General features: G+C 38.7%; 6 protein-coding genes across 6 annotated transcripts; 5 read left to right on the top strand and 1 right to left on the bottom strand.

Moving 5' to 3' along the window:
• The first annotated feature begins 477 nt into the window (after positions 1-477).
• Positions 478-3,088, top strand: LOC125606422. The gene is made up of 4 exons (XM_048775492.1): positions 478-482; positions 596-1,540; positions 1,613-1,952; positions 2,042-3,088. The coding sequence occupies exons 1-4, from the start codon at positions 478-480 to the stop codon at positions 3,086-3,088; spliced, it is 2,337 nt and encodes a 778-aa protein (XP_048631449.1).
• A 460-nt stretch (positions 3,089-3,548) lies between these two features.
• Positions 3,549-4,028, bottom strand: LOC125606421 (uncharacterized protein At1g43920, Chloroplastic-like). Its single transcript, XM_048775491.1, has 2 exons — positions 3,903-4,028; positions 3,549-3,824 (listed from the first exon to the last, which is right to left on the bottom strand). The coding sequence occupies exons 1-2, from the start codon at positions 4,026-4,028 to the stop codon at positions 3,549-3,551; spliced, it is 402 nt and encodes a 133-aa protein (XP_048631448.1).
• Positions 4,029-4,696: 668 nt separating this feature from the next.
• On the top strand, positions 4,697-11,265 carry LOC106452097 (importin beta-like SAD2 homolog). Its single transcript, XM_013894119.3, has 21 exons — positions 4,697-4,923; positions 5,304-5,476; positions 5,580-5,747; positions 6,074-6,184; positions 6,299-6,376; positions 6,515-6,711; positions 6,782-6,842; positions 6,983-7,057; positions 7,141-7,218; positions 7,322-7,384; positions 7,480-7,563; positions 7,642-7,820; positions 8,097-8,136; positions 8,218-8,361; positions 8,505-8,624; positions 8,714-8,929; positions 9,185-9,346; positions 9,519-10,194; positions 10,370-10,575; positions 10,733-10,871; positions 10,953-11,265. The coding sequence occupies exons 1-21, from the start codon at positions 4,761-4,763 to the stop codon at positions 11,093-11,095; spliced, it is 3,276 nt and encodes a 1,091-aa protein (XP_013749573.2). The 5' UTR covers positions 4,697-4,760; the 3' UTR covers positions 11,096-11,265.
• Positions 11,266-13,669: 2,404 nt separating this feature from the next.
• LOC106345332 (non-specific lipid transfer protein GPI-anchored 24) lies at positions 13,670-18,757 on the top strand. The gene is made up of 3 exons (XM_013784547.3): positions 13,670-18,127; positions 18,218-18,259; positions 18,451-18,757. The coding sequence occupies exons 1-3, from the start codon at positions 17,899-17,901 to the stop codon at positions 18,543-18,545; spliced, it is 366 nt and encodes a 121-aa protein (XP_013640001.2). The 5' UTR covers positions 13,670-17,898; the 3' UTR covers positions 18,546-18,757.
• A 2,315-nt stretch (positions 18,758-21,072) lies between these two features.
• On the top strand, positions 21,073-22,154 carry LOC125606420. The gene is made up of 3 exons (XM_048775490.1): positions 21,073-21,090; positions 21,210-21,650; positions 21,807-22,154. Exons 1-3 carry the CDS (start codon positions 21,073-21,075, stop codon positions 22,152-22,154), a joined length of 807 nt encoding a protein of 268 aa, XP_048631447.1.
• Positions 22,155-22,419: 265 nt separating this feature from the next.
• Positions 22,420-26,362, top strand: LOC106452094 (probable inactive DNA (cytosine-5)-methyltransferase DRM3). Its single transcript, XM_013894114.3, has 10 exons — positions 22,420-22,575; positions 22,837-22,883; positions 22,960-23,091; positions 23,199-23,295; positions 23,388-23,485; positions 23,565-23,661; positions 23,931-24,082; positions 24,253-24,352; positions 24,559-24,650; positions 24,759-26,362. Exons 2-10 carry the CDS (start codon positions 22,881-22,883, stop codon positions 26,094-26,096), a joined length of 2,109 nt encoding a protein of 702 aa, XP_013749568.2. The 5' UTR covers positions 22,420-22,575; positions 22,837-22,880; the 3' UTR covers positions 26,097-26,362.
• The last annotated feature ends 908 nt before the right edge of the window (positions 26,363-27,270 follow it).

The raw sequence follows: 27,270 nt of genomic DNA, 5'->3' as shown, positions 1-27,270 counted from the left end.
TAAGTTTAGAGTAAAAAATGGGGGAAAAGTGCCTATTCCAACCTGAACAATATGGATCGTGCCGAATACCACCCGGACAATAGAATAGTGCCGAATACGACCCAAACATAACCAAAACTCAAAAAACCCACCCGAACTCATAAACGTTACTCAATAAAGGACCTTGACTAACACACGGTTAGTTAACCGTGAAATATATACCTTAACCGTTACGGTGACATACAAAAGTTTCCATGGGTTTAACTTAACGACGTCGTTTTGCTTATTAACACAAAATATGTCGTTTTAGCTCAGGTTGTGATTCACAACGTCTCTCTTCTTCCCCAATTCTCTAGACAGAAAACGAAGAACCCTAAAATTCAACATACACGAAGAACTCATGAGTGTCTATTGGTTAGAGTGATTGTAAGAGAAACGAGTGTTAGAAACTTCAAATCGAAATCACTCATCAATCGTGAGACAGTAGCAGAGGCAATAATGAGGTATTTTCATGTATATGAACTTGATTATGATGAATATAAATCTTGATTTTATTGCACACCAACTGTTCGTTAAAATGACTGAAAGAGCTAAAACTTAATAATTGTGTTTGCAGTGAGTGGGAGATTGTCACATTCAATGTGAAATATGGTGGGTACTGGGTTAAGAATCTGGCAGGAGATGTTGGTTATATTGGTGGCGAGGTTAAAACTCTCGAAGGAAAACCAGAGGATCTTTATGTTATGCTTGGAACTGAGTTTAGGCATGGATTGTATGGACAAAGTTTATGGTATAAGCTACCATTTGAAGATCATAAAGATCGAAAGATACTGGGTAATGAGGATCCTAGTTTTAGAAGGATGTGTGCTGCAGGCAGATGGACAGGCGTTGTGAATGTGTTTCTAGTGAACACAATAGAGCATCCGCGTGATGAGGAGCAAGAAGTTGCATTTGATGAAGATATTCGGGTTGAAAGGAATGTGGCTGGTTTTGTTGATGAAGAAGAAGATTTTGACTACCATAACACGCCACCGAACTCTGATGGTGAAGAAGAAGAAGAGGAGAGCTTTGTGAGATTCAGAAGAGGTAGCGGTCATCTGGAGCTAAGACAACTTTTTGACACTGTAGAGGAGTTCAAAGATGCATTGGTAGAGTATGCGCTCAAGGAAGGACGGAATATCAAACTTAACAAATGGGAGAAACTCAAGTCTTCAGCTGTGTGTGCGACTGAAGGGGGCTGTCCATGGAGGATATATTGTTCTTATGAAGAGCGACTTGGAAAGTGGATGGTGAAGACATATTTTGAAGAACATAGCTGTCAGAAGGATGGACATAGCAGGATTCTAAAAGCTCCCGTGATCACGAAGCTGTTCTTGGATGATATTAGGACTGATCCAGACATGAAACCAATGGCTATACAACGACAAATTGAGCAGAGGTTCAATTTAATTACAACAATCGACAAGTGTAAAAAGGCCAAGGCAAAAGCCATTGATATAATAAACCGTGACTATGAAGAACAGTTCTCAAGGCTGAAAGATTATCGGTTAGCAATCCTTGAGTAAGTGAATCATTGTTGAATATTGGATTTTCTAGAGTTTTTTTTTTTGACTAATCTTTGCTAATATTGCAGAAGTAACCCTGGATCAACTGTGGAGCTAGACACTGTGATAAATGATGAAGGATCAGAAGTCTTCCAAAGGTTCTACGTGTGTTTTGCTACCATCCGAACCTTATGGTCAATGTGGTGTCGTCCTATCTTCGGACTTGATGGGTGTTTTATGAAATCCACACTGAAAGGACAGTTGTTGGCTGCGGTGGGAAGAGACGCCAATAATGGTATGTATCCTATTGCTTGGGCTGTTGTTGATGTGGAGAATGAGGACAACTGGATATGGTTTATATCAAAGCTGCAACAAGATTTTAATCTACAAGCGGGCCAAGGTTATACTGTCATATCTGATAGACAAAAGGTATGTGCATAATTTTAATGTTGCTGGTTTCTTAAGTATAATAATTTAGTTTGATTTCTAATTGGTATGGATTTTGAATCAATATTCAGGGGTTGTTGAATGCGGTTGAAAGGATATTACCTCATGTAGAACATAGGATGTGCGCGCGCCATATATATGGAAACTTGAAGAAGGCCTTTCCAAGTCAACATGAGATGAAGAATCTGTTTTGGGCAGTAGCTGAGAGCTGCACTACTCGCCAGTATGAAGCTAGTCTTGAAGCTGTTCAACGCTATGATATGCGTCTATTCGCGGCCATCATGGAAAAAAATCCGAAGAACTGTAGCCTTGCCTTCTGCTCTCCAAAATCATCATGTGTGGATGTGCACAACAATATATCTGAGTCATTCAACAACGCTATTGATCCAGCAAGATATATGCCTATGGTGGAGATGTTGGAGACTATAAGAAGATCATCAATGATACGCATTGACCTGAGAAATAAGATAGCAGCAAATACTACAAGTCGTTATCCTTCTCGAGTAATGGAGGTAATCAAGTATGAGCAGGAGAAACTAAAGTTCTGTAAGATTATTCCAGGTGGTGATGGGCGATGGGAGGTCCGTGAGTCTAGTGTGTCACATAGTGTCAATCTGAGGTTAAGGACTTGCGCATGTCGCAGATGGGATTTGAGTGGAATACCTTGCCGCCATGCCTTACGCATCATCGCAGAGAAGAAGCTCAACTACGAAGACTACATCTCAGCTTGGTTCCTCAACTCTAGGCAACAACAGATTTATAGTGACTCAATAAGACCGGTTAATGGCATGTGTTTCTGGAACAAAAATGGTCATTTGGTTATTCCACCCCCAAGCTTGGTGGATCAAACTGAGAGCAGAAAGGGGAGAAAGCCAAAACCAAAGAGGAAGAAGGGAAAGAATGAATCACCAACTAAGAAAAGGAAGGTTAGTAGAGAGAAAAGGACTATGCATTGTGGTAGATGTGGGGTTGCTGGCCACAATGTCACAAAGTGTTCAAACATAGGTGTGCCAATGCATAGGCCACCAAGGAAGAGAGCAACAAGGACAAGCGAAGATGCGCAAGATACAAGAAATTTGGATTTTGGAGAGGGGCCAAGTCAAGCAACACAAGACTAGGTAGTGTCAGGTATTGACTCTCGATTTAATTCTGCAACTTGATTTTTTGTATTTACTTAAAAAAAAATATTTAGGTGGTTTGTGGTGGAGTCATGAAGCTCAACTTTTGGTTTGTGACGGAGGCATGGAGCTTTTTGAACTTGGGTTTTGGCAGCTTCGTTTAGTTGTTTCTGTGGTGGAGTGAAGCATTAGCCATAGGTCGTTGTCATTTGTTGTTTTTTATGAATATTGTAATGACAAATTTATAATCCAAATGCTTGGTTTTCGACTTCGTATCAGAGTTGTGATATAATTAAAAGTTTCTTAGGTTCAAGCATAAACACCATTAAAAGGGAACACGAGAATCATCAGTTTTACAAGAAAACTACAAATACATCATTAGTTTTACTACACTTACAAACACCATTGAGACACACCAATAAGTCTTACTACAACTACAAACACAACACAATACTCATACTTAAAAGATAAACTTGAAAAACAGAATGATCACTAACACAAATCTGAGAATGTTCTTCAAGCTCCGGAGCTGCATTTTGCATTCTTGGATCTCCTTCTCAACCACAGCTTCGCACACACGGGTATCCATTTCCAGATTCTCAATCTCGTTTTCACATTTATTAAGTCTCTTTTGAAACATCATTGAATCACCTTCAATGGTTTCCACTTTTTCAATCATATCTTCCATCTCCTCATAAACACTAACATCAGTCCATTTAAACGTGTGAAACCAGTCCTGTCAAATTGCAAAATAAACCTAGCTAAGTACTGAACCAAATATAAACAATCTATGACCTTTATTTTTGTAACTCACCCCTTCTCTCCCATGAGGACAAGAATGAAACAATCGTCCAGGATTTCTAGCAGTATTTGCTGTCCTCATTACCACAGCTTCTCCACATCTACATATCTTAGGAATACCTCTTCCTCGATCTCCCATTTCTCCAATCGAAAATTACTACATACCCAGAGAACATTCGAGCTCATCAATGCAAAATAACATAAAATCAACCAATTATAAGCAGAAATTCACCAGATTATAACTTACCTTCGCACACTCGTGAGTTCTTCGTGTCTGTTGAGTTTTAGGGTTCTTTGTTTTCTGTCGAGAGAATTGGGGAAGAAGAGAGATGTTGTGAGTCAGAGCCTGAGCCAAAACGACAAAGTTTTGTGTTAATAAGCAAAACGACGTCGTTAAGTTAACTCCATCGAAACCTTTGTATGTCACCGTAACGGTTAAGCTATATATTTCACGGTTGACTAACCGTGTGTTAGTCAAGGTCCTTTATTGAGTAACGTTTATGAGTTCGGGTGGGTTTTTTGAGTTTTGGTCATGTTTGGGTCGTATTCGGCACTATGCTATTGTCTGGGTGGTATTCGGCACGATCCATATTGTTCAGGTTGGAATAGGCACTTTTCCCTAAAAAATGGAGTAGGGTTGGAGATGCCCTGAATAGGAGAAACAAACGATGGTAATTCTGTAATTTAAATTCTAATCTTCTCTTCTTCTGCTTTCAAGCTGATTTCTAAATTATTTCCCGCCACTAGCTGATACCTAAATTACTTCCCGCTTCTCGTGTGTTTTCCCAATTAAATCTTATCAGTGAATAATAAAATAAAAAAGCTATGGCGGGTTTCACTTGACAGGGAAAAAAAAGGGCAAAAAAAAAAAATGTTAGTCGCCGACGACGACGACTCAGTTCAGATTGTTCGGCTTCTTGACCAGACGCTTAGTTCCATAGATGGCTTTTCCGTCCACGAGGCGACGAAGGCTCTGGATCGACTCTCTACGGAGCTCCCTCACTTCCCTTATCGCCTTCTCTCCATCGCTTCCGGTAACTTCTTCTGTTGGTTAGAATTTTGATTTACTCGAATCGATGGAAACAATTAGTGTTACGTTGTTTGACTTGCGACTTCACCAAATCCTTATTTGGTAGATCTATTTACGAGATGCAAACAATATCTCTATAAATATATGGATCGAATCAATATTGGCCTTTTCAGAATACTATTTGCCAAATTTTCGGATTGAATAGAAACAAATAACAACGAACTGAATCGAATTTAACAGATAATATGCCCAATGCTAGTTTCTACAATATAATTGAATCCTTAAACACTATGTTAATTCAGCTGAGTCTTTTGGTTATAGCCAGCTTTTAAGTATCCACAGCAGTTAAATGTGTGCTAGTGCATGTTTTTTTTCGATTCTCAGGAGGTGAAAATCCGAGTCAGAGAGTTGCTGCTGCAACATATCTGAAGAATTTCACCAGAAGGAACACTGGGAGTGAAGGGATCATCTCAGAAGTCAGCAAGGAGTTTAAGGATCAGCTCCTTCGAGCTTTGCTTCATGCTGAGCCTGCACTTCTCAAAGTTTTACTTGAACTGGTAGGCAAATTCAACTAGCTTGTCTTCGTCTAGATGTTGCTAATATTGTTTTCGCTTCTTTCTTCATTTGTGCACATTTTTATTTTACTTTGTTTGTGGCCAGTTCCACATTGTTGTTGTGTCAGAATTTGTGAAGAAAGATGCGTGGCCTGAACTTGTGCTGGAGCTGCGTTCTGCTATCGAGAAGAGTAGTTTAATAAGCTGTTCAGAGTCTAGCTGGAGTACTGTGAATGCTCTGATGGTGTTGCTCACTGTTGTAAAACCTTTTCAGGTATTTGTTGCATTCAGTTTAGTTTGAATTTTTTTTAAATAATATATTAACGAAGCCGCAGCTTTAAACTTGCATGTCCTATTCTCTCTCTCCCCATAAGCTCTCCTCTAGCTTATCTCTTCGCCATCATATTATGGTTGGTTGTTCATTATTGTGGTTGTGAACTTTTGTTACTTCCGGCTGAATATATTCTAGTAGTATTATAACCAATTCAAACAAATCTGAAAATGTTTGTATTTGAAGTGGTAGTCTTGTAGTGTGAACCTGGTTCCAGTGATCCTGGTGTTTTAAATAAACGTGGTATATTTCTGTGTGTTTGCTTGCAGTACTTCTTGCAGCCAAAACTTGTTAAGGAACCAGTGCCACAACAGCTGGAGAGTATCTCAAACGAAGTTCTTGTGCCATTGGTGGCAGTATTCCACCGTCTCGTTGACAAGGTTCTTTCTTTTCCCTTTGTGTTTTCATGTTCTTCATCTGCTCACATCTTTATGTAAGATATATTTTACTTTGGATCTCAGTGAGCATTCATAATTTGTATGATTCTGAAGCAGGCTTTGACTACACATGAATGGGGTGAACTGGAAATGGAAAAGACACTCCACATCATTAGCAAATGCCTTTACTTTTCAGTAAGTCACATATTCAGTTTGTATTGCATTCTGGGAGATTGAAAATTTTCATGGATTAAAACTTGTCATATCACCTTGTCATTGTTCATATCGTACTATCCACCGTGGTTGTTTTGTTAAGGGTAATTTGTATTGTAGGTGAAGTCCCATATGCCGTCTACTTTGTCACATCTGCTCGGTTCCTTCTGTGGAGATATGATCAGAATTCTGGACTCCTTGAGTTTTGACTGGAGTGTTACTCCTTCTGATGGATACTTGCTAAGGTTGAAAACTGGAAAGAGAAGTTTGCTCCTCTTTGGCACACTTGTCAGCAGACATAGAAAATACTCTGACAAGTAAGCAAACACCTTAAAAACCTCTTAGCCAGTGCTTACGTCCCACGCCTAATATATCTTTATTATGCAGGTTGGTGCCGGAGATAGTAAAGTGCTCAATGAAGATTGTCAAACATAGCTCAAACATCAGTGTATGTAGTAGATATAATTTTTTGAGCTCTTCAAAATTGGGTTTTTGGTGCCTGAGAAGTTTCCATCAAAATTGTTACTTCTCACCTAAAAGTTACTATTTTCTCAATCTAATGCTCTGAGTTTCTACCATCATGTGCAGAAGCTCGGAAGCCTAGCTGAGAGAATCATATCACTTGCCTTCGATGTAATTTCACGCGTCATGGAAATTGGCCCTGTAAGTTGTTAGAATGTTTACTGCCAATCTTAATAAAGTTATCAAATGTCCTTGACAGCAAATATTTGGTACCTTGAAAACAGGGATGGAGATTACTATCACCCCATTTTTCTCTTTTGTTGGACTCCGCAATTTTTCCAGCCCTGGCGCTAAATGAAAGGGTACGCTTTTTTCAAGTTGTAATATGTGTTGCAAGCATTGGTCACTACCAGGGCTCTTAATTCAGAAACTTAACTCTTCTTTCTGGGATGTTTTTACACATAGGACATATCTGAGTGGGAAGAAGATGCAGATGAATTCATAAGGAAGAACCTTCCTTCTGAACTAGTATGTCAACTTATCTCTCTTTCTCTCTACATGGAATACTTTTATGTTTATGGATACTTTTATATGATTAGAATAATATCACTGTCGTTTGGCAGGAAGAAATTTCTGGGTGGAGGGAGGACTTGTTTACAGCCAGGAAAAGTGCTATGAACTTGCTTGGTGTTATTGCCATGTCAAAGGTGAAGAATGGTTAGTCAATAACCTATTTTCAGCTATTTGTTCATATCTTCTTACAGAATTTGATGCCATTATCATAGGGACCACCAGTATCTACTACAAATAAAACTTCCTCAGCTGCAAGTAAGCGGAAGAAAGGTGAAAAGAACAGAATAAATAACCAAAGACGTTCCATGGGAGATCTACTGGTGCTTCCATTTTTGTCAAAGTTTTCTGTGCCTTCAAAGAGCAACATACTGGATGCTAGTACTTCAGCAGCGTGAGTTCCTATACATTTTCATGACTTCTTAGATATATGTTCTTCTAGTAGAAATTTAAGAGATCACGTTTTGCAAGTTAGTGTTCCATGCCATGTTTCTCAAGCTCAAGATCAACATGTCGTAGATATTTGTTCAGTATATTGAAAATATATTAATATTCTCTTATGTTCTGTGCTAAACTTCTCAGACTTTCCTCTTCCACTTTAATACTTTCCTGTTTCATTGCCTTTCACTTTGTGATTTAGCTGACTTTGTTGCTACTTTCGACATGTCAGCTATTTTGGTGTTCTAATGGCATATGGTGGCCTGCAAGAGGTGAGAAAAATTGGTTCTCTTTGTTTTGAAGCTTTGCATTCGCAGATATTGTACAGAATTATGATGCTTCGCTTTTTACAGTTTATCCAAGAACAAAATCCTGAGTATGTGACATCTTTAGTCCGTACCCGCGTGCTACCGATTTATTCTACATCTGATTGCTCACCTTACTTGGTTGCATCTGCGAATTGGGTACTTGGAGAGCTTGCGTCCTGCCTACCTGAGGTGTTAATTATATTCTTTCTTCTTTATATTTCTTTGAGTAAAACCATTTGCCTGAATCTAATATTCTCTGTATGCACTTTCTAAAATTTGCAACATGTCATTTATAGTGATCTCATAATTGATTAGTTGCTTTATGCTCTCAGGATATGAATGTGGATGTTTTTTCGTCCCTGCTGAAGGCATTAGCAATGCCAGATCAGGAAGAGATCTCTTGTTACCCAGCGCGTGTTTCAGCTGCTGGGGGAATATGTTCACTACTCGAAGTAACTCAGCACTTATATTAACAATTGCGCTCATAGCTTAACTGATGACTTGTCAAATCTAACTCAAAGAAAATGTTTGATCAATTCAGAATGAGTACACACCACCTGAATGGTTGCCGCTTCTTCAGATTATTATTGGTAGGATTGGCAAAGAAGACGAAGAAGATAGCATTTTGTTTCAGCTTCTAAAATCTGTGGTCGAGTCAGGAAGTCAAGATATCGCTATGCATATTCCGTACATTGTATCTTCTCTTGTTAGTAATATGCTGAATTTTATCGACCCTAGTGAAGATCAGTGGTCTCAGGTATGTTTAATTCAATTCCTGTTTTCTTAACATTTTAGCTGAAAAATTTAAAGGTTTAAAACATAACGAAAGTACAGGAATATATTTCTATTGATTTAAGTTAAATTACTGCAAAAGCTTACATCACATGCACATGAAATCCTGGACGCAAGCCCAGATATTTGTGGAGTTCTTGTTGAATTTGGACTATTTTTTAGTGGATACAGCAAGTCACCGTTCAATTGTTTGTTTCTTATTTTTTTTTTCTCAAATAAGGCTACTGTGGGTGGCCTTGAGACACTAGCAGCAATGTCTCAGACTTATGAAATCTCTAAGCCTGAAACGGATGAGGAGGAAAATGAAGCCACTGAAATATGGCTAACCGGTCAAGGTACCATCAGCAAAGCTTTGTCAGCACTTTTACAGCACGCATGGCTGGTAGTTAAATTATTTCTTACTCTTTATTTCTTTTAGAAATCTTCAAACACCACTGCTTTTTTTTGTACATGGAATTGTAGAAACTAAAACCAAGCATGTGCGCCTGAATGGAACAATGGATTCCTGTTCTAATGCGCACTACTGCTCTGTCTTTTATCTTTGCATTGTTCAGGCAACAGATGTGCCTCCTACTTCTTGCATAGACCATTTCTCGAAGATGTTGTGGTTCATTGCGCTTGCTTCTACTAATTGCAATGTAGCTGTGGAGCTCAGATTAGCTGATTTGCTCGTTGTTTGGGCTGATCTTCTTGCTAGCTGGGATGGTTGGGAAGAGTCGGAGGATTTGTCCGTTTTTGACTGCATAGAAGAAGTTGTGAGTATAAGCACCAAATATGGCTTTAGAAGTTTCCTTTACAGAGATATGCCTTCCCCTCCAGCCATGCCAGTCCGTCCACGATCTGTTGTGGAATCCATTGGTTCGTTTGTCAGTAAAGCCATACTTGAGTATCCGTCCGCCACAAGGAGGGCTTGTTCTTGTGTCCACACGTTATTACATGTACCAGACTACTCGTCTGACATCGAAGGGGTAAGGAAATCGTTGGCGGTGGTCTTCAGTGAAGCAGCCTTTTCTCATTTCCTACAGTTGCGTGAGAAACCTTGTTCGTTGTGGAGGCCTCTTTTGCTGGCGATATCATCTTGCTATATCTCCCATCCTGATGTTGTGGAATGCGTTTTAGAGAAAGTGGTTTCTGGAGGTTTCGAGTTATGGGTATCCTCATTGGCCTTTTCATATTCGCTTACGCTTGATGCCAGTCCTCCATCAATAGCGTCCGAAGTAAAACTATATGGTGAGTTGAAGATAATCTTTCATTTATATGCTAATGATTCAGAAAGTAACAAACTCATGGTTCACCACTGCTTTAAGCAAACTGGTGAACATTATCTTTAAAGGTTTTGTTTGTATATACTAGCTATTGGTAGTCATAAATGCATGGACAAGACTAATATAATGCTGCTTTTCAGTGTTGACGTTAGTAAAGGTGATTGAGCTGCTTTTAGATGTAAGGCAAGGGAACGCAACTGATGATTTGGTAAGGAAGTGCTTTGTTTCATTGATGGAGGCTTCTCGGAGGCTAGAGGAAATAGCTGAAGAAACAGACGATGATGAAGATGATGGAGAACCTGAAGAAGAAGAGGAAGAATCTGATGATAATGATTCAAATGACGAGGTTTGATTTGATTGCCAATAATCTTTATTAAGTTACATTAAAAACTAAAGCCTCAGATGATGAAACAATTTGCTGTTTTCAAGAAACAACATTGGTCTTCTAGTGACTTGTTTCTTTTTTTCCAAATAAGCTAATCCATGTTTGTGTATCTGAACAGGATTCTGAGAGTGATGATGAATGTGAAGAAACAGAGGAAGAATTTCTAGAGAGGTATGCTAAAGCTGCAGCAGAATTGGAAGATAGTGAAGTTATTGAAGAAGCAGATGAAGAAGATAATGAGCGTGAGATTGATTTGGGTAAGTTGCACTTCACGACAAGATAAGAAACAACCACCTACGAGACTTCTAATTTTTTTTCGTGATGTACTGATTTTGCAGGTCATCTGGATGAAATCGATACGCAGAAACTGGTTTTATCGTTAATGGAGAGGCATCACCAGAAAGTAGTCAAACTCGTACCCTCTGAAGTGATCTCGACCTTTCTAAATGCTTTTCCTGCATATACCGGTTTCTTCACTTGAGTGACACTGAACATTAAACTGCACTTTTCTCTCTTGTGTTGATGTGGTTTTGTGTTTTGTGATTTCTGAACCAACGTTTAATTTAAAATTGTAATCGTGTGTTTCAGAAATCTTGATCTGGATTTTCGTTTAAATATGATATAATTAACAAAAATAAAATATTTGAAGTATTCTTTACCTATAACCATTCCTTGGCTTTAGAGTTGTTACAGTTGTAGCCAGGTAATAAGTATATATAATCTTCAAATTAAATATGTGTTGGTTTAAATAAAGTTGCTTTTTTTTTTTTGATCAAAAGTTTAAATAAAGTTGCTAAAATAGTTTTTTTGGGGGATAAAATTGTAGATAAGATTTGTGCACAGCATTTACAAAATACAAACGCAGCACAGAGGGAAAATAGTTGATTAATGATTAGTGACTACTTCTCATGCCAGTGCGATTCTTGCTGGACAATTTTCAGATTTTGCGAGAAATGCATTTAAGTATTTTCATTTGTTTCTGTCAACACTAATAAACCGATTTTAAATTAACTAAAAGCTGTACAAATCACACATGCCTGCGCGCACATACAATATATATATTTTGCAACAAATAATTATTTTATTATTTAAATTTGAAATGGTCTAGGTAATGAAACCAGAATAAAATAACCAATGTAACAAAGAGTCCTATAAAAAAGTCTCGCAGACTTAGCTAAAGGATCTGAAATTTTGTTTTGTATCGTTGGGATATGAAATATCTTGAAGTCTAGAAAACATATCTGCAACGTCTAAATAGCCTCTAATTTTGTTGCAAAACTTGGCCAAGCGTGAAGCTTTTTTTTTTATCATGGTGATCAAATCCTTGCAGTTTGTTCCAAAGTGCTGACATGACGAATATTAGCATATTCTCCATTGTTCATCACAATGTTTCTAATTCCAAATATAAAGCAGTCTCTCGCTTATTTAAGTTTCGCGTTCTAATGAGCTGAATCTTTCCAAGGCTATCCTTCCAGGATCCAGACACAACCATTGAACTGTGATGTGACAGTCCATAATCCATCGACCATACATATGTTATTCATGCTTATGTCATGGACTTCCTCGCTACTATGCTCCGGGAATGAACATCTCATTTGCGTTAAATCAGGTTTGACATTCAATTTCTACATATCGGACTAACTACAAAAGATTTCTGTCAATTCCTCTAAAGAATTTATTATTCCGAGTTTTCCAAATATACCATATATATATATATATATTCTGCAACAAAATTTTAATTAAAAATTCACATAGTTTTCTATAAATACAAAGGGGACACCGAACAAAAAGCCAAAAAGATTGAAAATATCCTATACTGTCAATTTTCTTTTTGTAAAGTTATATCCCCTGACATTAACAATGTCCCAAACTGAAACACCCGCCCCTCCCCATTTCCATCCGGGGTTCCAGGGCGCGGGGTTTAGGACACACATGTCTATTTTCCCGACATCTCCGTGTGTCCCGTTTCTGGTCCCATGAGTTTCAGTTGCATTTCCTTCCTTACCGTTGACATTTCCACTTATAGTTCTGCAAAAAGGGAGAGGGAAAGGAGGGGTGAGTACTAATACTCAGTGAGGCGATTCTAGACCAGTCTCCCCCATGAGCCTCTATACGGCTCAATGCGAAACGAGAACCGTCTAGTCACTACACTCAGTCGATGCAACCTATCAGCTAGTTATTAAGTTTCATTTCACAATCAAGCACTGTAATGAACTCAGTCATCACTCAATCATAGAATACGGTTTATTATTTAAGACCTCCCATCATCCTAGGACTTTAGGACCTACACAGCTCAAGCGGACCATTCCTCCCTTTTCTTGCTGCTTCCTGTGAAGTCGCCTGCCCTGGTAGGCCCGCCGCCCAGTTCCTCGGGTTCGGACCGCCTTTGCAGTGTATTACGACCCCTTCCCGCCAAGACTCGGCGTGACTCAATCTTACCGGCGCCTCTATTCTTACCCTGCCATTTTTATCCGATGCTATGGCCCCGCATCTCCGCCGTTTTTGAACGCTACGGCCGCCGCGTTTCATTTCTTTCCACCCTTCTCCGGGTACTTTAATCCACCCTTCTTGGGTAACTTATTCCACCCTTCCCGGGTACTTTTCTAATCATTCATTTTCTTTCCTTTTTCTTATCATTTTCTTTTTCTTTATTCATTTCCTTTTTCTTTAGACTCTTTCCTTTCTTTCATTTCTAGACGCCACCCGTTCTCGGTGTCACATTCAATTCAATAAACAACCATTTCACGGATGTCCTATCATTCATCTAAATCAACCGGTTAGCGTTTACTATTAACCTACTTTTAATTCCTTCTAAGCACCCTAGCTTTCAAACACAATCAAGAATAGTTCATCAACCAATCACTCATTCATCATTCAATCGACACAAACAATCCATTTACTGTCCTTAATCAGTACGAGCGTTCTTATGCAGTATGATCTATCAACCTAACATCAACAGGATCTAAACCATCCTAATTCCTCATTCAACGGTATAAAAGAACATGAACAAGATCTGGAATAGAACACCTCACCTTAGCCTAGATCTGGATCTGGATCTAAAAATAAGAGGTGAGAGAAACGAGATCTGAGATCTACAACACCAAGCGGCCACCACCACCACTCGCGGCTGCTCACGGCGAGGAGAGAGAGAGGGGAGAGAGATGCGGTGAGGAGAGAGAAAAGAGGGAGAGGCAGCGCGGGGAGAGAGAGAGAGATCGTCGACGGCTAGGGCTTCCTGTCTCCGGGATTTTTCTGCAGAGCTTCGCTCTGGAATTTCTGATGAGAGACAAGGGAGGTAGAGGCTTGTATTTATAGGAAAAGGCAAGGAAACCCTAGGGTTTTAATCCTAATGGGCTGCAGAACGGGCCTTCCCTTTTAAAACACAAAAACTTTTTGGGCTTGAGTTTTGGGGTGTTACAATTCTCCCCCTGTTAATCGGAATTCGCCCCGAATTCCAATCTTCAGGCTTTGAACACTAACATCCCAAAACCCGAGGTGAGTTCAAACACATTCAAGGGAGGCACACAATATTTTCTTAAGGATCTTCTTTCGAAATCTCCCAAATAAATAAGGAAGAACATAATTCCTACTCATACGGGATGTTTCCAAAATCTTATCTAGTCTCTACAAAGTGAAGAAGTGCGTTTCTGCCTTGAATCATAACCAAACACTTGGACACCTCTAGCTGACGGTTCCAGATAATCCCCCTATTGTTAATCTTCCGATGGATCCTCTTTCGGTTCAGCACTTGTGACATAAATAACATGTTTAACAACCACACCTTTGCTGCCATCGCCTTCCCTATCATCCTCACCACTAAGGCAAATTCCATAGATTTCATGGCTCCATTCAGCTCTCCTCGAATGTTCCTACGGAGTCTCGCCTTATAACCCGGCACTACCCCTCCGCAGGCTTCGACTTGCATTTCTCGGCCATGTCTAAGAACTCCTTAGTGTACTTTTGGACCAGGCGAGGCTTATGCACTATCTGAACAAGGATCTCACACTTGCACGGCTCGGTACATTCTCCCGAGGTTCTTTCATCCATAATCAATCTCTTCCGCAGATCCTCTTCCACTTCCACTTCTTCCTTAGAGCTCGAGATGGCGACGACCCTAATGGTAAGTGCCCTTTCTGCCTCCACTGCCTGACCGGCTATCTAGTTCATCAGAACGAATTCCCATGGTTCCAACACACCAAGCAGCTTGCCCTGAATTTCCTCGCGGAGCCCTGCCTTAATCCCTCGGCACCAATCCTCCGCTGACTTTGGCTTGCATCTTTTGGTTGTCTCCAAGAATTCCTCGATGTACTCCCAAACTGAGTGTGTTCCTTGATTAGCCTGCATCAGTTTTTCACACCGACATACCCCGATTACGCTCCTTAGGCGGTCTGCTTCAATACTAGGAATCTTCCTCGGACGTGCACGTTTCCTCGTTGGCACACTGTCTTCCATCCTAAACGGTCCAAGACCTTCCCGATCAATCCTGACTTCCTTGGGTGCCAACAGCCCATCTTGGGCAGCGTCATTTCGACTTCAGGCGTGAACTGGAAGATCACATGGCCTTGGTACATCCGCCTACACTCTGCTGATCTCTGGAACTGGGGCATCAGCACTTGACGACTCACGGTTGTCTCCGGATGTGGACGTTCGGCTGCTCCACGAACTTCATTCCCTCCTAGTCCTTGTTAGCATTAACTTTTTTGTTACATGGTGATACTCCATCATCCTTTTTACCCCAAGACGATCCTTCTTACCCCACAATGATCCTTATTACCATCAACCATTTTACCGTAAGATGATACTTAGTTTACTCCCTGTAAACCGGAGTTGGTCCTCCTCGTTGCGACTTCGAGAAGCTCCTTCCTCTAGCTACTTCATCCTTAGTCATTGTGTAGTTTATTACCAATAAAGCTCTCACCATGCCTATCTTTAAGGACTTGAATCCTTGACATTAGAGTTGAGACCCTTTGTTTTCCCTTATAGTTTTCATCTGCTTAGCCAATTACTCTAGGGTCATCTTCCCAAATCGGAGTGCTACTCCATGTCGTGCCCGCTCCTTTTTCCCAGCCTCCATGCCGCCTTCAGTTTTGACCTTGCTGATGTTGGAAGAGTCCACACTAGCATTTCTCCCTTGCTCAGTACTTGGCGCCTTTTTCCATTTTTTTTATATATAGGAAACGAGCTTGACTGTAATGTCAGAGCGATGCATCGCTATTTCCTGTAGAGATGTCTCTTCCGTGAAGCGGCGCACACCTCGACCTTGTGTCTGATCCTCGTCCCCTAACCTTCCCGGGCCGGCGTGGGTGGTGATGTCGGCTAGACGTATCATCTCAAGCTAGTATGTCCGATCTTCCGTTCCTCCTTAGCATGTCGTGCTAGGCAACTGACCCCTCTATGCACTTGTCCTAGAATTCCTTGTTAATCCCTTCCTGGGCCTCTAAAACTCTTCCACACCGCGGTTCGAGGAATTTTTGTTGTTCTGATCTCGGACGAAGACTCTGAGCTGTTCGAATTCTCTTTCAACACTGACTACAACGGGTCCAACAGAACCATAAAGGAAAAATGAACAATGGCGGAAACGCTGATCCCTTAAGTTAGTATTAAGGGACCTTAACCTGGCTCTGATACCAATTGAAACACCCGCCCCTCCTCATTTCCATCCGGGGTTCCAGGGCGCGGGGTTTAGGACACACATGTCTATTTTCCCGACATCTCCGTGTGTCCCGTTTCTGGTCCCATGAGTTTCAGTTGCATTTCCTTCCTTACCGTTGACATTTCCACTTATAGTTCTGCAAAAAGGGAGAGGGAAAGGAGGGGTGAGTACTAATACTCAGTGAGGCGATTCTAGACCAGTCTCCCCCATGAGCCTCTATACGGCTCAATGCGAAACGAGAACCGTCTAGTCACTACACTCAGTCGATGCAACCTATCAGCTAGTTATTAAGTTTCATTTCACAATCAAGCACTGTAATGAACTCAGTCATCACTCAATCATAGAATACGGTTTATTATTTAAGACCTCCCATCATCCTAGGACTTTAGGACCTACACAGCTCAAGCGGACCATTCCTCCCCTTTTCTTGCTGCTTCCTGTGAAGTCGCCTGCCCTGGTAGGCCCGCCGCCCAGTTCCTCGGGTTCGGACCACCTTTGCAGTGTATTACGACCCCTTCCCGCCAAGACTCGGCGTGACTCAATCTTACCGGCGCCTCTATTCTTACCCTGCCATTTTTATCCGATGCTATGGCCCCGCATCTCCGCCGTTTTTGAACGCTACGGCCGCCGCGTTTCATTTCTTTCCACCCTTCTCCGGGTACTTTAATCCACCCTTCTTGGATAACTTATTCCACCCTTCCCGGGTACTTTTCTAATCATTCATTTTCTTTCCTTTTTCTTATCATTTCCTTTTTCTTTATTCATTTCCTTTTTCTTTAGACTCTTTCCTTTCTTTCATTTCTAGACGCCACCCGTTCTCGGTGTCACATTCAACTCAATAAACAACCATTTCACGGATGTCCTATCATTCATCTAAATCAACCGGTTAGCGTTTACTATTAACCTACTTTTAATTCCTTCTAAGCACCCTAGCTTTCAAACACAATCAAGAATAGTTCATCAACCAATCACTCATTCATCATTCAATCGACACAAACAATCCATTTACTGTCCTTAATCAGTACGAGCGTTCTTATGCAGTATGATCTATCAACCTAACATCAAACAGGATCTAAACCATCCTAATTCCTCATTCAACGGTATAAAAGAACATGAACAAGATCTGGAATAGAACACCTCACCTTAGCCTAGATCTGGATCTGGATCTAAAAATAAGAGGTGAGAGAAACGGGATCTGAGATCTACAACACCAAGCGGCCACCACCACCACTCGCGGCTGCTCACGGCGAGGAGAGAGAGAGGGGAGAGAGATGCGGTGAGGAGAGAGAAAAGAGGGAGAGGCAGCGCGGGGAGAGAGAGAGAGATCGTCGACGGCTAGGGCTTCCTGTCTCCGGGATTTTTCTGCAGAGCTTCGCTCTGGAATTTCTGATGAGAGACAAGGGAGATAGAGGCTTGTATTTATAGGAAAAGGCAAGGAAACCCTAGGGTTTTAATCCTAATGGGCTGCAGAACGGGCCTTCCCTTTTAAAACACAAAAACTTTTTGGGCTTGAGTTTTGGGGTGTTACACAAACAACAACAACCACGACCCTTCTCCTCCTATCTGCATTGCTAATTGCAGCGACAGTAGTTAATGGGCAAGGAGCGAAGGCCCCTCCTCCAAACGCAGGTATGGTTTGTGAGGCTAACTTAGGTCTATGTGCAGCGGCACTTAAAGTAGGAGCAAAATCATCAGAAGAATGCTGCACGAGCCTAGACAAGGCAGTGAAGACGCAGTTGAAGTGCCTCTGCGCCATCCTCACAAACCCGCAGGTATTGGCCGGCTTCAATCTCACCGTGGAAAATGCTCTTCTCATTCCTAAGAGTTGTGGCATCGATGCTGGACCTTCTATGTGTTCTGGTAACTTATTTTATATATTTTTGGAAATTTTAGATACAGTAATTACAAATATATGGATTATTTGATATTTATCCTCTTTTTTTCTTATAGCCGCTAAAGCTCCGTTGCCGCATGGGGTTCCACCGGTGCCAGGTGAAAACAAATTCTTTTTTCCTCTTGGGCTACAACAAAATCGTTAATGTGAAATAAAGTACATAACTTTAGGGGAATGTTAGCCAAAGTTTTGATCAAATAAAATTGGATTAGATCGAAACTTTTTTTTTGAACATCCGAAACTTTTCTTTATCAGTTTATTGTTAGTTAAATGAGATTTAAACTTGTAGGACCGCCTAAAGGTGAGAAGGATGCGGCAAGCAATCTCGCGGGAACTGGATTGGTCGGGATCGCCTTAATAACGATCTCTATGATGTTTTATTGATAATGATATTTTTATCTGATTATTTTATATCTATGTAAGAAGTTGTTTGGTTCTACAATGAAACTTCTACTTGATGCCCCTTGTATGTAATCTTCTTATATTTTTTTCTCAATCGGATTTTGAAATTGTGTGCCGGGATTCGATATTGTCGCTGTTGTCAAACCTTTGATGTATTTTGTTTCCAATTCATAATTTTAAAAATATATTTACTAGCCTACATTTTCATTTTACTGTTAACCTTGATCGAATTAATTAAATAAAAAACCCAATATACATAGAATCTATCTATCTATACTATATTATTTATGAAGTGATTTAGCTTATTTGTCATGATTTCCATGATTTTAGGTAATTTTGCTTATTTGTCATGTCTTACTTAGGTTTAAGCTGAGTCATTAATTTATTTATAGTTTTTAGTTGAGTCCATAATTTATTAATTTAAATAATATAACTATAAAATATGTAATTAGATTTCTTTATTCTGATTTTGCTTATTTGTCATGTTTTCCATGATTTTAGTCAATTTTGTTTATTTGTCATGTTTTTATTAGGTTTTAGTTTAGTCAATGATGTATTAATAATTTTTAGATGAATCACTAATTTATTAATTTTAAAAATATCTGTAATGAATTTTATATATAATTAAACACGATTTTGATTAAATAATATTTAAATCTATATGTTATATTAAAATTCTTATTTTCTTATTTGTCATATTTTATTAGGTTTTAAGATTTTATATAGGTCATTGATTTATTATTAGTTTTTAACTGAGTATTTATTAATTTTCACAAAATCTGTAATGAATTTTATATATAATAAACACGAATTTTATTTTAATAATAAAATTTATATGTTATATTAAATAATTAATTATAAACTAATATAATAAAATTGTTAAAATATATTTAAAAATTAAGAGAACTCTTATATACATTATGTTGCTATCTGAAAACAATATTTTTATTATAAAGTTAAAAATTAAGATATAAAAAAAATTATAATTAAATATTAGTCAAACAAAAATATTTATATAAAGATATTTTCTAAACTATTTTTAATATATGAATGTTTTAAAACTTTTAACAAAATAATAAGTACATAGTTTGATGAACGTTTTTTACATATATAAATAATTTAATGTTTGATTTAACTATTTAAAATCATAAAGAATAACTTAACTTAACTTGTGACTGAGTTCAAAACAAATTTTATTGCTTTTACTCTAAACCAGTTTAAGTTTAATCCGTGAAACACTATGGTTTCAGTTGTTGACCACTAGAAGAATGAAAAATGAAAAAAATAAAAAGTAAAATTTCATTTGAGGAATTGAAAAAATAAAAAAAAAATATGATTTTTTGTTTAATTTGTTTCTTATCAAAATTGCATATGGAAATTTCTTGCTTATAAATTCATTCCTCCATGGGAAATTTAGATGAAAAAAGTGGGATATATCTTTCAATAATTTGACTAAACTTTCAACATAACTGATATAAATTTTGAGAAATAAAGAATTCACCATAATTTTTCTCCTTCAACATGTTCACCAATTAGAGTTTTATTATGCGGATTTTTGGATTAACAAAAAATAAAATAAGTATTTGTAAGATAATTATGCCTCAACATGTTCACCAATTAGAGTTTTATTATGCCGATTTTTGGATTAATAAAAAAATAAAATAAGTATTCGTAAGATAATTATGCCCGCATGTGCGGACAAAACACCTAGTCTATATTATTATTTATAAAGTGAACTTGCTGGTGATTTAGCTGATAATTTATAATTATTTTGTGAATAATTAAAAATTTTAACAAAAATATCATAGTTAATATGATTATATTATATTTGGTTTAGTAATATTAAACCGACTCTGTTTTAATATATGTATATATCACACAAGATATAATGAAGCATCTATCTTTTAAGATAATTTTGTTATGACAATCACAAACACTTATTGTGATAATTTTTAAACAAGTTGGCAAATAATTCAAAAATATTTATATTATTATTTACAAAATGATTTTTCGCTCTCACGTTAAAAGTTGGAGTGTTTAAAGTTCTTATTATCCTTAATAAATAATTAGATTAGATTTGTTAATATATAATTACCCATAAATTCAAACAGAATTTCATTAATTTGATAATCATCATCTAAGAAGATTATATATTATGTTATCCAAAAATATTTACATCATAATATTTTTAAAATAAATATACATCCATGTATACAGTTTTATGTATATATGAATGTTTTCAAGTCTATTTTATGTAATAAAAGATATTTTACTAAAATTAAATACTTTATTGTATATTAAATTAATATTTAATTAATTATTAAATATTTCAAAAGCATAAAAATTATTTATTGTAATGATTTTTGAACTGACAATATATCTATTTACAAATTTCTGTAAAAATTATTAAATCCATAAATATGGGCAAAACACTTAGTCTTTATTATAAAATGCAACTTACCGAGATAAATTTATTGGTTGCCGGTTCACTAGAATTTATAGCATTGTAATGTATTTGAACACCTTGGTTATATCAATTAATTTTTTGAATGAAAAAAACTTCTAAACAATGGAAATAAATCTATTATTAAATTTTACATCCAAAGAAACTTTTCTTTTTAAACAAATTTAATTGCTTTTAAAAAGTTAATAGGAGAGAATATTTACTGGAACGCAGAACCTCAACCAAGTCACTCTTGGATTTGGAAAGCTCTGATCTCCCTCCGCCCTCTAGCTCGTCACTTGATTGGCTGCAACGTTGGGAATGGGAGAAACGCTAGCTACTGGTTTGATGATTGGTTACCCTCTGGACCTCTTATTGATCTTGTTGGTGAGGCTGGCCCCTGTCGGCTTGGAATTCCTATCACAGCCACGGTAAGCGAAGGTGTTAGACGCGGGGCTTGGATCACCCCATCGCCTCGTTGTAGAACACCATCCCTTGCTTCCCTGAGAGCAACTTTGCTGGAGATCGATCCACCTACCAATGAAGATAGTGCAGACTCTTATTGTTGGGGACCATCTGGTCACAGAGCCCCTGTCTTCTCTATCACCAAAACATGGGAATCTATCAGATTCTCAGCGCCTCAGGTATATTGGGAGAAGGCCGTTTGGTTCAAACATGCAGTTCCCAAACACGCTTTTCACTTTTGGGTGGCAAACTTAAATCGACTCCCGGTAAGAGAACGGTTAGTAACCTGGGGTGTGTGTGATTATGCTACCTTCTGTTTGTGTGGACTTGGACAGGAAACGAGGGACCACGTTTTCTTGCGATGTAGTGTTGCTACACAGCTCTGGGACATCGTTCTGACTCGCCTTGGACAACAGGCCCTCTGTCTTGACACCTGGCCTTCTCTTATAACCTGGATGCTCACGGCTACTCCAGGCCTCTCAGCAACATTAAAGAAACTCACTGCTCAGCTGGTTGTCTTCCACCTGTGGAGAGAAAGGAACAACAGACTACACCAAGGCCCCCATGATTCGACCTCTACCCTGTTTAGTAAGGTCGACAGGGCCATCAGAGACACCCTCCTGGCTCGCTTACCCCATAAGCGTTGCCAAGGATTGCTGTCTCAATGGTTTAGGTTCACCTAGATCACCTGATTCATAAGCTTCATAGTTCCATCTTGGTTTTTTATTTTTTTCGAGCCATATGTAACTTATTGCTGTTAAAGCCCTTGTAAATCAACTCTTGTTCCAATTTTGGTATAATATTCACATTTTATCAAAAAAAAAAAAAAAAAAATATTTACTGGAAGACTGTTATTTTTCATTTTTTTTAAATCTAAAAGAAAAATATAATCAAAATCCTAAAACTCTCAATGATCTGTACCGTTCGTTTTCTCACGCGCTCGATCATTCATTAAAAGTGAATCAGTAAAGAACTTTTCCAGTTTTTTACAATAGCCGGCAGTGAAGACCACGCGCCGCTTTACAGTGCGATTAGTTTCTTAGGCTTTTCCCTCCGCCGGACTGGACTCGGACCACCGCAACAGGCATGCACCTTCCTGATCAAGTAGGGTTACATCCACACACTCTTTACATAATCTCCCCTTTGAACGCAATCGCTAGATTATTTTGTAGTGAAATTGAATTGAACTCGTGGACGCAAATCTTCTCTTAGTTCGAGGATTTCTACTTTAAGGGGATGCAAGATGTTTAGATTCTTATCAAATGATTCATACATTCTTTGCTGTTTATGGTAGAATCATCAATTAGAGCTTTTTTCCATTTATTATTATTACTTTTTATGTGTAATTTTGGGTACATTTTGCAGGCTTTCATGTGATATTGCTGTGGAGTTTGTGGATCTTTCTCTAAATGGTATATAATTTGACAACTTTGGAATGTATCTTTTGGAATATGTATCACTCTTTCATAAGTTTTGGGAATCTTGCAGGGTAATTTTCGAAGAGGAGAAGGAGGTGGAGGTTCCTCTGGTCATGAAAGGAATGAACATATGGTGTTTCCAAAGCCGGAGACTATAGATTTCGACTTGCCCTGTGACACTTCTTATCCTCAGCAGTTTGGTGTATGTTGACACAAACAACTTAAGAGTTTATATGCCATCTTGAATCCTTAAAGCATCCCTTGTAGCGGTTCAGGAAGGTTCTTATTGTTTCCATACTTGATGTGCAGGACAATGCTGCTAGCTCTTCTGGAAGTAATGTGAAGTCCTTGCTGATTGAGATGGGGTTTTGCCCTACTCTTGTTCAGAAAGCTATTGATGAAAATGGTACTAAGAAAAATCCTACAACTAATTTTTTTTTTTTTGATCTTATGAAGGCTAATAGTTAATACTACTGACGTTTCCTTTCTAACATCCAGGTGAAGATGATCTTGAGTTGTTATTAGAGATTCTCACTAAGAGTTCTGTAACCGAACATCCTGAACCCAGCTTTCATGGGCTTATGGAACCCAAACCGGTAAATTGTGTAACGTGTGATGTCATGTCTTGTATTTAATTCAGATTTATTTCTTAATAGTCTCTCTTTTCTTTGATAGGAGCCTGATACTGAATATGAAGTCGATGGTAAAAGGATGGCGTTACTAGGAATGAAGTTCCCGGAAAATCTAGTTGATTTTGCACTAGACAGACTTGGTATTATATCCACAATGACTTTCGCTTTCCATTCAATTCTTTTTTTTTTTATTACACCTTGTGTACATTGCAGAATGGTACAAGTTTCTTACTATTGCAAGAAAACAATTGTGTGTTCTTATAGATTACATGTGTGAGATATTGGAACTTTTTCATTGTATGACATGTTGAGTAGGCAAAAAACAGAAACATATAAGAAACTGTTTTAAAATAATGTTAAGGGTGAAAGCCAATTCCTTTCTTCATGATTTTCTTTTCTGTGTGATTAGGAAAAGACGCTCAAATTGATGTGATGGTGGACTTCATTGTTGCTGCTCAACTAGCGGAAAAGTTTGCAGAAGAGTCTGATGAATCGCTTGATGACACTGAAATCAATGAAGAAGATGAAGATGTCATTCCAGTTGCTGCCAGAGGACCTGAGGTCTGTAATGTCTTTGAAATTAGTTGTTGAATTTTCTTGCTAAGGCTTTCTTCTATACTTTAACTTGTTTCTTATATCTATCTTCCTTTCTTTTAGGCTCATTTTGTATATTTTTATGTGCTTATGTCCGTCATTACTACCTTCTAACCTATGTTTTATATTTTATATAGGTTCCCAATGAAGTATTGTTTGAAACAATGGACAAAACTTTGCATCTACTGGAAATGGGATTCTCTAACCATGAAATCTCAATAGCAATTGAGAAGATAGGTCCGTAACTTATTCTCTTTACGTGTTCATCCAGTGTTTGGAATGTGTATGTGAGAAACAGTGACATGATTGCCTGCCACTATATAGACAAGGGCCCTGGTTTATATTGTTAGGAATGATCATAATAATCAAAGGGTGTAATGAAAAAACTAAAATTTATGTTGTATCCACCCATATTATACTTAAATCTATTTGCACCTCTTCAGGTACGGAAGGTCAGATTTCTGACCTCGCTGAGACAATTGTTACTGGTGAAGCTCCTCGTCTCATTCCTAATGACCTTGAAGAAATAGAAAAGGTGTGTACTTTCAATGTTTTTAAACTGATTGTGTATCTCTCTTGAATCACACTATAAAAAACCATCTCATTCTTTTCTCTCACGCAATGATATTTGGTCTGACTGTAGAAAGTTTCAGCGGCTCCTGCAGCTACATGTCTTTCAAAGAGTTGGAGATTTCTTGGTGTTGGTGCAGAGAAAGTAGACAGCGGTAGAGGTTCCTCAAGTGGCGCTGCTGATATAAAACCAGATACTAGTACTGACCCTCTTCCTTTCTCCACCACTGCCAATGTGGGAGAGACCTCAAGGGGTAAAAGACTAAAAGATGAAGATGACAATGCCTTTCTAGACGAATTTTCTGACTTCGATGACAGAGGGAAAAGGCCAAGACCCGAATATATGGAAACCCCTTGGATGCAAGATGATAAAGATAATACGTATGGATTTTCAAGTGCGATGCAGCCACGTTTATCCCAAACGCTTAGCCCAGATGTAGCAACACGACCTTATTTCTTCTATGGTAACTTAAGTGAAATCTCTCCAAGGTGGTGTTCTAAGATCTCGGGTTACTTGTTCGGAATCCACCCTGAGCATGTAGATACTCGGTTGTGTTCAGCTCTCCGCAGGACAGAAGGGTACGTGCACAATCTTCCCGTTGAAAACAGGTTCAACATCCTCCCAAAGCCACTGTTAACCATACAGGACGCAATGCCACACATGAAGAGTTGGTGGCCACAATGGGATGTGAGAAAGCATCTGAGTAGCGTTGCATGTTCTGATATAGATTATGCAACTACTCTTTGTGAAAGACTTGGACGTCGTCTAGCTGAATGCAAGGGAAAGCCATCTCAACAAGACCAGACTATAATACTCCGGCATTGTCACACCTCTAATCTTATCTGGATCGCTCCCAACATCCTCTCACCTGTGGAGCCTGAGCATCTAGAGTGCATCATGGGATATCCAACAAACCACACCAAGATCGGTGGTGCGAGATACGCTGAGAGGTTGAAGCTGTTCGAGTTCTGTTTCCAAACAGACACGTTAGGTTACCATCTCTCTGTCCTCAAGTCTTTGTTTCCTGAAGGGTTAACAGTTTTATCGCTCTTTAGCGGGATAGGTGGTGCGGAGATCACGTTAAACCGACTTGGAATCCATCTCAAAAACGTGGTCTCTGTTGAGCACTGTGGACTGAGCCGTAACATACTGAAAAGATGGTGGCAGAGTTCAGGACAAACCGGAGAGCTTGTGCAGATTGAAGCGATTAGGAGCTTAAGTACAAATAAGCTTGAGGCTTTGGTGGAGAGATTCGGTGGGTTCGACTTTGTCATTTGTCAGAACCCACCAATACCACCTGATCTGTCGAAAGAAACCGGGAGTAACGAAGCTCGTGATTTTGATTACTCGTTGTTTAATGAGTTTGTTCGAGTCACAAAACGTGTCATACATGTCATGGCGTCAAGCTGAGCAAGTGCCTTTACGTCCTCAACAACATGGAGAGTTGAGACTTGTCTCATCGCAAAGTTAGTAGTATCCATGGTATTGTATCATCTAGACAACTGTGTTTTGAAACTGATGCTTTATTGCATCCCTCTCTATGCTCCATAAACCTGTTGTGGGCTTTTTTTTTGTCTTCGTCTTGCTATGCGGTTTCCTGGAAAGGTAAGCACTAAATCAAGAAACCGAATGTTGTTGTATCTTATTTATTTTAGTTATGTATCATATTAAGCACCTTTGTGTGAGCTCTATATTTATTTTCTTGGCTCAATATTGGTTGGATTCATTCTCAGATATTGGATTAGCATTGTTCTCTCAGTTATAAATCATTGTCTGATTGACTCCAAACCAAGATCATCAATGTTATGAATCAGTGAAGCTAACTAGCACCTTTATTAGCCTTACAATAAACCAGAGAGAGAGAGAGAGAGAGAGAGCATAACGATGAGAGTCTGCAACAAGACTGTGGATTACGCTTTTAGGAAGGCTGTTCAGGGGTTTGATATTGAGGGGAAGGTCTCTACTCTTTTGCTTCCTAACGACGAAGGCTTTGATGAAGAGACGTTGGGTGGTTTGAGGAGAGTTAGCTCGATTGCGCCGCCGGTTTTTCTTGTCTACTGCTGCGCTGATCTTTTCAGGTTAATGGTTGATGATATGTTCAACGAGTTAAGCGAGTCGCTGCTGGAGGATTTGCGTATGTTGGTTGGATGGGGAAAGTGTTCGTTTGCTAACTGGAATGTTTGGTTGGCTCATCTGCAACAAGCCGTGGATATGAAACTTGAGGATGCGTTCTCCAAAGATGAGGTTTACGATGAGTATGACAAACCATCTGATGAGGAGTGGGTGAAGATCGAGACTTTTAGCAGACTCGTTGGTTGTAGAAACTTGGTTATAATTCTTGGCCCCCAAGTTTTCAATAAGTAATCCTGTCTAAAATTCTGTCAAAACTCTATGTAGATAATCTTATATAATATATGGTAGGATATTTTATCTTACCATTACTAGGTTCTTCCTAATTTACAAAGCTGAAAGATTCTAACCTAATGTTAAGAGGATAGCAAATATATATCAACCGCCGCCTCTCTTACTCTCCATCCCAAAACAAAAACATAGAGTAGACTCCACATTAAGATGGCTGGAACTT

This window comes from Brassica napus, unplaced genomic scaffold, assembly GCF_020379485.1.
Source record: "Brassica napus cultivar Da-Ae unplaced genomic scaffold, Da-Ae ScsIHWf_883;HRSCAF=1252, whole genome shotgun sequence".
Lineage (NCBI taxonomy): Eukaryota > Viridiplantae > Streptophyta > Magnoliopsida > Brassicales > Brassicaceae > Brassica > Brassica napus.
The sequence above is the reverse complement of the archived record's forward strand: the minus strand, read 5'-3'. Positions and strand labels throughout refer to the sequence as shown.